The following is a 9,885-nucleotide window of genomic DNA, read 5'->3' as shown; positions in this document are numbered from 1 at the left end:
ATTATAAATACATTCTTAATATATTTTCTCCCCAGCTCTTTGGATGCGACAATATCAACAACAACAAAAAAAATCTCACTGTGCTCATTTCATACAATGTCAATGTACAAATCATGCAAAAGATATCATAGATTAATATTACTGCCATACATTTCTAGATGTGTTGTTATTTCTGCAATACCTGTTGACGTTACTCATGAGGCCATGCCCTGTATAATGTGTGCACCCTTATGGCTTAAAGAAATTGTTTTTTAAAATCAATGAAAGAAAGCTGGTCTTGAAATGATTTTCTTATTAATATATTTATTCACTTTATCATTCAGAATGGAAAACTAAATATAGAATATAAATTGACTTATAGACTTGAATCACCATATCTTAATAGCTGCTTTCTCATAAAATTACACAAAGATTTCCTTTTAAAGAATGGAATCTTTATTGATTTCATAAAAAAATAATTTAAAACTTGATTTATATTCCATGGACATATTATCTCCACCTCTTCACTGATTTCAAAGGATCTGATTGCCTTTGCCACCATTCTAAGAGTCAAAACACATGACACAATGCCAAGAAGCCCATGATGTGTCAGACCACATTAGAAATGAGCTCTTCTTGGATTTTCTAGATTTGAATCAAATTCCACTAAAAATGCTGTACTGACATATAGATCATTCCTCAAGGGGTTAAACTAACTATCAAGGTTATAGTTGAAACCAACACAATGTAGATAACAGTGTTTTAACTGCTCTTGTACTCAACTCAAAACTTATGCCTAACTACATTATCATAAAATGTACAAGTAGGACTAATGAGAGACAGATGTAAATTCATATACATTGTATAAGGTAGGCACAATGACTTCAGTTAAGGAAAATAGATCAGCCTTAACCAAGGATTTGTTACTGTCATTCACTTACAATTAGAACGTCCAAAGAACCACATACATTTAAATTAATTTTTCTTTCTTTCTTTTTTTTTTTTTGGAAAAGATGAACATTTATACCTTTCAGAAGAAGGGTATGAGATAGCCAATATGCTATAGCAAGCTTTGGGACGGAGGCAGGTACTCTTGCCATTGAAACCTCTTCAAAGCATCACCACACTGAATAAAAGTCATCATCCCAATGACCTATCATCCCCAGATCATGGATAGAGCTTTCCGGTTCCTCCCATAAGCACCTACTTAAGATTCCTCAATGCATACTTTATTGACAGAATAAACTAAAACTTTCTTTGCCGCTTTCCCGTCTTTATCCTGTCAGTATGCATTAGGAGCCCTTTAATCCATGGATGCATGCAAGCATGGTAATGGCATATTAAAAGTTCTTATAAAATTGTAGATGCAAACAGGCTGTTGGTCACACATCTTCATGTCTTTTCTTTCAAGATCAGAAAGCAAGTATTTATTTATTTTTAATATTCATATAAAGTTTTCACATTGTCATTAAAATTAAAATTACACATTAAAGTTTTAAGAGCACCAGCACATACATATGGAGACAATTTATTTTGCTATTTAACAAAAATCTCCAAATTATCTATATGTATGCATGTACACCCAAACACACACACACACACCTCCAAGAATGCCAAGTTGTTTGTTTTTTTTTTTTATCTCGCAACAAACACGTAAAGCCCTGGAATTAGTCATTAATAAAGGGACTGCTGTTACGACGTTAACCATAATATCATTTTAGAAGCTGCACCAAAACACGTGCCACTTGAAATTCATGAAGAATGCCTACATTTACCTTCTTGGTCACCTTACTGATCAATACAGTAACTATAAAGACATGGAGCAGGAAAAATATACATATGCAGGCAGGCCAAGAAGGCAGTGTGTTTCAGGATGTTCCTTTGCTAATCAGGAGAACCTAAAAATATTAAAATATCTCCCATGATCAAGTGCTTCCTTCCTTTGACCAGTTTTGACTTAGAAGTTAACAGCACAAGCAAACACAGTGGCATATCATTTGTACTTGCAGACTGTGAACCAGTCTGAGACCAATGAAAGCACTTTACAGTGTGGCTTTGATAGCCACAATCACCATGACGTTTACTGTTCTACTTGATTATCTGATAGTAGTCAGAATGATGAAAGAACAGGATACTGATGCATACAAGATATAACTATTAACCTTACTCATTAATTTTTAAAATATTTTTAGTGAAAACTATTTGAATTCAGTTCATAGAATCCTGAAAAGCAAGACAAGTGATGGCAAATGACAACTGCCCCACACACAGTCTATAAAACAAAGGAACCTATTTTAAAATGCACAGTTGGTAACAAATCTGAAGATAATATGCTAAATTCTCAAGAATAGCACAGAACTATTTTTTTGTACTTTTGTTTTTTGTGTGTTTTTTTGTTTTGTTTTGTTTTTACATGATACCTGATCACAATGTCCAGAATATTTCTGTACACATAAGCTTTAGTTTCAGTTTGGTATATTTTTGCTGTCTAAATGTATACTTATTGATAAATTCCCTGTGATCAGGAAAACAAGTCAGGCATATTAAATACAGATTAAGGAGTACATATTTTCCTATTTAGTATACAAAGCACTTCATAAATATGAATTATGTTACAAAAATAGCTTTGGGTGCGCTCACACGGTAAGCACTTTGCTAATTTTGGACAACCTTTAAGGATTGTGGGTATTTCACATAACTGAGAACAAACTCTAATATTAGTTGAATTTGAGCCATGTTTCATTCTGATAAACATCACGTATTTCTTCAGATCACCACAAACGCTAGGTAACTCACGTTGATTTTTTTTTTCTCTTTTAGGTTTTATGTCTAGACAGGTAATGCTTAAAGTGTTCAAATTTATTTTATAGTTATGTAATGCATGGTATATTTTAAACAAATATTTGCACAATTTAACATTATAAATCCAGCAGTTTCAAGATGCAGGCCATAAAGGTTACTGATTTACAGATACTATCGAATGTTCTCTCTTGGCATTTTTTTTTTTTTTTTTTTTTAACTTTTCAGAGAATCTTTACACAGAGTTGTAACAATGCCACAAATCAAAAGGAATATTCCAGTTCCACCAACTGAATCTACGTGCAAGATGAAGGACCCAGCTGAGGTACAAACACTGGTACAGTTTTCTTGAGTTTGCTTTACAGAGCACAAAGAGACGAAGGTTTTGCGTTGGGGTACAAAACAGATTTGCCTCTTGAGGTTAAATTCAGTGAATTATGTATATAAAGCATCCCTTTGGCAATAGAGTTTGCAGTATCCCCACAGGACTCCACAGTATAGGTTTTATGTAGTAAAATCTATTAAGGGAATTCTCTTCTACGGGACACATCTTTTCAGCTACAGTTAATGAGACACCCTTGGAAACACCTGCCTCTATGCCTATTGATAATATAGTATTTGGAAGTTAGAAGTCAACAAAAGGCACTTTCATCATTAAATAAATGTCCTCTGTAGGAAGTAAGATTGCATGACCTAGATCTTGTTCAAAGCTGTCTGCTCCTCAAGGACCTGTAGGTAGTCGGGGGAACTCTGGAGTTTTGCTTTCAGTTCAAAATACTCGCTGCTCTTCCTTTGCTCCACAACTATTTTACTGTGGTTGCCGCCTATCAGTGACTTCTTGTTCTTTTTGTCTTGTTGTTTTTCAGGATAGCGGATCTCAAAGCCACTGACGCCTATGCTATTGTACTCCTTTTTGCTTTCGAGAAAATTCTGAATAAACACATTGGAATCCCTGCTCGGGAATAATTCATCCAGCTCATCGATGGTGCTCAGTCTCTTCCTGGTATCCACGTGCAATACATCTTTCTCCTTGTCGGGGACATTTCTCATCATGGCTCTCTGGCCTGGAGGATCAGAAAACATAAACCCGGTTTCGGATTCTTTCAAGCCACAGGTGTGGCTCTTGCTCATCTGCTCTATGGTTTGTGGAATGAAAGCTTCTGTGACCAGTCCGTCTTTTTTGTTGGTTTTGTGGTCGTGTTTTCTCAGCTGCAGCTGCATGGAGCTGCACTCTGGGTTCCCCAGGCCTTCGTGCTTCACCGTGGGCTTCTTGTTTCGTCTCAGCACGAAAACAAGAAGGCAAAAAGCAACAAACACAGTTAAGATGAGGACCACTAAGATGCTGAGGATTAAAATCGACAGAGGCACTGGACCACCAGGAGGACTGCGAATGGGCCCCAGCTGGGTGGTGAATGTAACAGCAGGTGCAGGGCTTGTGAAGGGTGCCGATGGCTTGTTTAAGAGCTTGGGACATAAGATTTCATTTTTGAGGGACTTCAGTTCGATGTTGGCAAACTGCACGGGTGTCTCACACTTCAGTTCCTTCATGACAATCCCGTCTTTCAGCTTCTCCAGCCACAGCTTTAATGCCACCAAGTCACAAGTGCAGTCCCATGGGTTGCCCTCCAAGTCGATCTGCGTAAGAGACTGCAGCTGATCCAGGACCCCGCTGACAGGCAGGTACATGAACTTGTTGTTCCTCAGGTTCAGTCTAGCAAGGGGTGCTCCTGAGAAAATGTACACGGGCAGGCTCTTTAAGAGATTATTATTTAAGTACAGGAGCTGCAAGTTTGGCATCGAGTCAAAGGTGCCCGCTAAGATTTCCTTAATCAAGTTGTATTCCAAATACAGATACTGCAGGTTATGAAGGCCTGAAAATATTTCGGGATAGAGTCTTTCGATCTGATTGCCGTTGAGATACAGCCTGCGTAAATTCGTGAGATTGCGGAATATGTCTCCCTTGATCACGGTAATCTGATTGCTGCCTAAATGAAGCAGATCGAGTCCTTCGAACTCGGTGAAGTCGGAGATGTCCACATCTTTGATGCTGTTACCGTTGACGTGCAACTTCTTGGCATTTAAAGGTTTTGGTATCAGTTCAGACATGGACTGGATGTTTTTCTCTTGGCAGTTGACACTCAGTCCCAGATCTGAAGGATGGGTTTTGCAGAAGCAAGGTGCTGGGCAAGGTGTAAGAGGAGGCACCCTGGTTTGGTAAGAGACAATCTGGCTGAGATTGCGGTTGGAGAGGGCTTTGCCTGCCACGATTCCAGAGATCTTGGATGGATTTGTCGTTTTCGGTGGCTTGGTCACCAACCTGTGTAAGGACGTTTGGGTGGTGTGACCGTTGGGAGTGGTGTAGCCATTTTCCAGCTGAGAGGGAGGGAGGATTCGCACGTCAAAATCACTGCCTGTGCCCATGGGGCATAATTCTTGTTTGTTGGTTTCTTTTAAAAGCCTTCCATATAAGTCACTGGGCGTTTCACAGATAGCTTCCCCTATGTAAATGTTATATGGCATATTCTCCAGCCAAGCTTTTAAAGGCAACAAATCACAGCTACAGTTCCAAGGGTTATCTTCCAGTTGTAATTCGACGACACGGCCTATGTGTTCCAGAACTCCGATATAGGGGAGCTTCTGGATTCTGTTCCCTCGTATATCCAGATGGGTCAAAGATGCGAATCGGAAAATATTATCAGGAAGGAAGGAAATCAGATTGTCATTAAGAATGAGAACTTTCAGTTTGTGGAGCTTATTGAAAGCTCCACGTTCAATATACTTGATTAAATTGTAGTCAGCCTGGAGATACTCCAAGTTCTCAATGCCAAGGAAAGTGTCAGCTCGGAGAATCTTTAATTCATTGTTGTTCAAGTGCAACTGCTTTAATGCACTGAGCCCAAGGAAGGCTCCTCCCTCAATGTTCTGCAGTTTATTATTTCCCAGCTGCAGGGATACTGCATGTGAAAAATTCAAGAATGTATTTGGGTAGAGGATATTTAAAAAATTGTTTTGGAAATTGAGGTGATAAAAATTGGACCAAGGGGGTTTCAGCTGATTTGGCCTGTAGACTGAAACCTTCTCACAGTTCACATATAGCACATTCTCAACTGACACGCAGGAACACACATTGCAAATTTCCACCGATATGTCAGAATCTGCATTTGTTGAAGAAATCAGGGCTGACAATATCAGAAAGAGCCAAAGAAACATCTTCTTGCAATCAGCAAACAACTTTATGCTTCTGAATAAAGAGAAATAATCTAAAAAATAAAAAGAAAACATTTTTTTCAATGATCATTACTCGAAGAAGAATTTGTGCTTAAATCATACCATAGCGAACACATGGCTATAATAATTAGCTTTGTATTCTTAAGGCACCCAAAACTCCAAGTATTCTCACTCGGTCAAACAAGAACCACCAAAAATACCATACATTTTATTTCCGTGCCTGTAGTTTATACAAATCTTACATGTGCAGAACACACAACAAACAACAGGAAAAAAAGATTGCTGATCATGCTTAAACCTGAACAATCTGAAAATAGTTTTTTTTTACTTGGACCACCAAATTTCACCCTTGAATCCAGACCTTAAGCTTCCTATTGGCGACTCAAATGACTGATCGCAGAACATCAACTATAGCACCACAAAGGAATTTCAATTTGTAAATGTCTACTCTCTAGGCTTCAGCTTGGTAAGAAGCCAGGCAGAGAAGACATTAGGGCCCTGGGTTCCATGAAGGATGGTGATGGGAGGACTGGGTGGCTCTAGAGGGGACAGTCAAAAGATCAAGATGGAAAAAACGCTAGAAAGATACTTGTCTGAGCTTCAGCCAGAGGTGAGCACATTGCCATGAATCAGTTCACTCCTGCACACTGCTCTACACTGTAAAAACAAACAAACAAACAAACAAACAGAAAAAAACACAGATGACCCTGCGAGGTTCTAGAAAAATAACCAAGTAGAAGACGGCCAAATTTGAGTTTCAGGTAAATAAACGGTATCTAGCTTCCTGTCAGTCATTTCCCAAGCAGGGGGGGGAAATGCCTTTTGTCTTTGGGTCCCCAAAAGCAGGAGAGAAACCTGCTTGCCCCTGCACTGCCTAGCTGATGTCCAGACAGCCTTCCCACCCCCCAAAACTGGCTCTCCTGCTTCCCTGGCCCTCTCCCATTCCTCTGTGTGCCATTTTGAACCCAGGTCCGACTGAGCTTGGCTCAGATGCCGATCTCCTTCACTTGGACCACAGACCACCACTGCTGATGAAGAGGAGTTCACACACTACGATCCCCGGGTGGCTTTATCTGCAGCGCCAGATACATTTAGCACAGCCAATGTTTGCCCTAAAATCATCAGTTCCCAAACAACCCCCTCCCAATATGACCACCCCCTGTCCCTGTCTACAACCAAATCAAGAATCACTTAGTGGAGTTTCATGCTTAGCAAATTAACCCGTGGCTGCGAATTCCTTCCATACTGCATGCATATACAAATATATGCGATGCTTCATGGAAAAGATTAAAAGGAACAGCAAGCACTGTGCATTTTACTGATGCAATTTTAGCCGTGTGAGTGTTTTCCATCTGGAATGGGAAGCTGGCCGCAATTTCAATATGGTTACCACCAAATATTAATTAAATAAATAAATTACTCAGGAACACACAATGAGGGAATGATACAAGGAGAGAAGTGTCACTCAGAAACTCCTTTATTTTGCCCACGAGGAATCAGCTAGTGGTAAAACCGAACATGCCTCAAGGTAGACAATTCGTTAGCCACGACCCACGAAGATTTGCATTTTGAGTAGTTTGGTTCGGAATACAGCCGGCACTGCCGAGATGCTCCTTGGCTGTCATATAGACGTGCATTTCCCCAATTCACAGTGATAGCTTGATTGGCAGTGCAGAAAGAAGTCATAATCTTAAAGTATGACATCATCCAAACTAACTTTCATTGTAGAATCAAAATTTCACATGCTCTTTGGCCTTCCTACAGATCTGGTTTTCAACAGCTACTCTGGTTCATTAGTCTTTTCTTGTTACTACCCTCGCCCTCCCCCCTCCCCCCCGCCCCGGGCAAAGAAATTCAAAAGCAACCAAACCAAACCAAACACCTGAATACCTGAATTCAGTACAAAACACAAGAACAAGGAGCATCAACAGATCCGAAATTGCATAAGGAGCTGCCCTCCTATTCGTCATTTCTACTTTAAGTAGCAAGGGGGGGAAACAGCGCAAGGACGAGCTGGAAGTTCCCAAATGCAGCTCGCATGAAACAGAAGCCGCAGGCAGCTGGAGGATCAAGCAAGGGAGAGGGGGAGTCGATCCGCCAAGGAGAGAGGGGAAGAGGGACTGAAAGGACAAGAGACCAAGGAGAAGTGGAGAGAGGAAGAAAAAGAGCAAGGAGAAGGGAACCCCCCAAAAGGGAAAGGGGCAATGAATGAAGCGAAAGAAAACTCATATTCACATGGAACCACTAAAACATGTACATTTTAAAATCGGGGGGGGGGGGGGGCAAAAAGAAAAAAAGCAAACCCACAAAGTATGAGTTGAGTACCAAAAGCCATCTCTCGGGGTGACCAGGGCGGCCCGTCTCCCTATCCACCTCTCGGTCTCTCGCTCTCTGTGCCGCGCAGGACGCCCGGCTCCCACGGCCGGCCAGGACTGCACAAACCTGGCCTTACCACAAATCCGGCATCCACCCGAGCGCCGCGCCTGGCGCTCCGCTTCCACGCGGAGGGACCCGGCCTGCAGGGGCCGACGACCGGGGAGGGTGGGCCGAGGTGGTTTCACCGGAGCGGGCACGGGAAACCTACGCCCTCCCGCCTAGGGCGCGCGTGGGGGGCTTCGCGGAGAGACGCGGTCCCCGCCGCCCCCTGTGCGCTACCTCGGGCCGGCAGCGACGCGGCTGGAGGGGTCGCCGGCGATGGCGCGTACCGCAATGTTTTGCCGCATCTCGGTGCCCGGAGCCGGCACGCAGCCCCCTCCCGGGTCCCGGGCCCGAGCGGCAGTCTCGTGAGCCGGGCAGCGGAGGCAGGGGGACCGCTCGGGATGTCGCGGGGGCCTTCATCCCCGCTGCTCACACATTTCTCCGCGCGCTCCAGTCCCACAAGGGGCAGCTGGTAGAGTTTCCGTCGGCCTCTAATAGACCCGGGCGTGCGGTGGTTGAGGTGGAAGAGGTGGTCGGCTCAGGCCACGAGGGTGACGGCCACTGGGGCGTCACTAGCCCGCTTGTCACAGGCAGAGTGACCCCGCGGCTCTGTGGCCGAGAGCGGCGGCCCAGGCTCCCCCTTGCGCGCCCACCCCTACCCTTCCCCCCAACGCCGGCCAGCCACATAATGCTGCTGTCACTAAGCCAGAAATCAGCTCAACATTCGGGCATCTTGCAAAGTCGCGCTGCCAGCGCTTGCCCGGCTTTGCAGGGTTTTATGAGTTACCCACCGGCCTCTCTCGTATTCCCTGTCTTGCCGGGTGCCAGCACTCTCCGACCAGCTCGCGGGCCACTGCCTGGAGCCCCAGATCTACGTTCGCCTAGAGTGCCTGCGAGGGGGACGCAGAAAACAAAGCCCAGCCCAGCGCAACGGCCCCGACAGCCCTCATCACCCTAGACAGGACACTTTCCCTGTCGCCCCGGCCGCCAGGAGGGCAGCGATGCGAAGGACACCAGATTCTTTTGGTCCTCAGGGACTTGCGACCGCGCCGTGGGCAGGCAAGCACGGCACGCGGGAGGCGGGAGGTAGCCACTACAGCCGCTTTGGCCACTCAGCTCGCCCCAAACCAACACGACCCAAACTAAAAATAATAAGCTACCTGCCCCCCTCCACGCGCACGCGCCCGCACAACACACTCACACACACACGCGCGCCGCCGGGCTGAGCTGGTGGAAGAGGCCGCGCGTGTCGGTGCAGCTCCCGCAGCCCCCGCTGGAAATTCACCCACCTACGGACCCCGGCGGCTCTCGCAGGGCCCTCCGCGCCGCGATCCGCGCTGCAGTTTCCACAACGGTCTATATGTGATTCGACCTCGAGCTCCTCCGCGCCCGCTTGCCCGTCAAACCCAAAGAGCAGCCCTCGCAGGCGAGCAGGCGGGCAGCGGCGCGCGCGCGCGCGCC

At 44.6% G+C, this 9,885-nt stretch overlaps 1 protein-coding gene across 2 annotated transcripts; it reads right to left on the bottom strand.

Moving 5' to 3' along the window:
• Positions 1-2,997: 2,997 nt before the first annotated feature.
• SLITRK4 (SLIT and NTRK like family member 4) lies at positions 2,998-9,880 on the bottom strand. 2 transcript variants are annotated; one of them, XM_007453696.1, is made up of 2 exons: positions 9,714-9,880; positions 2,998-6,038 (listed from the first exon to the last, which is right to left on the bottom strand). In XM_007453696.1, exon 2 carries the CDS (start codon positions 5,986-5,988, stop codon positions 3,472-3,474), a length of 2,517 nt encoding a protein of 838 aa, XP_007453758.1. In that variant the 5' UTR covers positions 5,989-6,038; positions 9,714-9,880; the 3' UTR covers positions 2,998-3,471. The 2 variants fall into 2 exon arrangements, with proteins under 2 accessions (XP_007453758.1, XP_007453759.1); XM_007453697.1 differs by lacking the exon at positions 9,714-9,880 and adding an exon at positions 9,216-9,363.
• Between the last annotated feature and the right edge of the window lie 5 nt (positions 9,881-9,885).

Source organism: Lipotes vexillifer, unplaced genomic scaffold (genome assembly GCF_000442215.2).
Source record: "Lipotes vexillifer unplaced genomic scaffold, Lipotes_vexillifer_v1.1 scaffold578, whole genome shotgun sequence".
In the NCBI taxonomy this organism is placed as follows: Eukaryota; Metazoa; Chordata; class Mammalia; order Artiodactyla; family Lipotidae; genus Lipotes; species Lipotes vexillifer.
This window is presented reverse-complemented; position numbering and strand designations above follow the sequence as displayed.

Bases quoted from the DNA above. Each gene is read 5' to 3' on its own strand.
- SLITRK4 (XM_007453696.1), bottom strand. From the start codon at position 5,988: ATGTTTCTTTGGCTCTTTCTGATATTGTCAGCCCTGATTTCTTCAACA.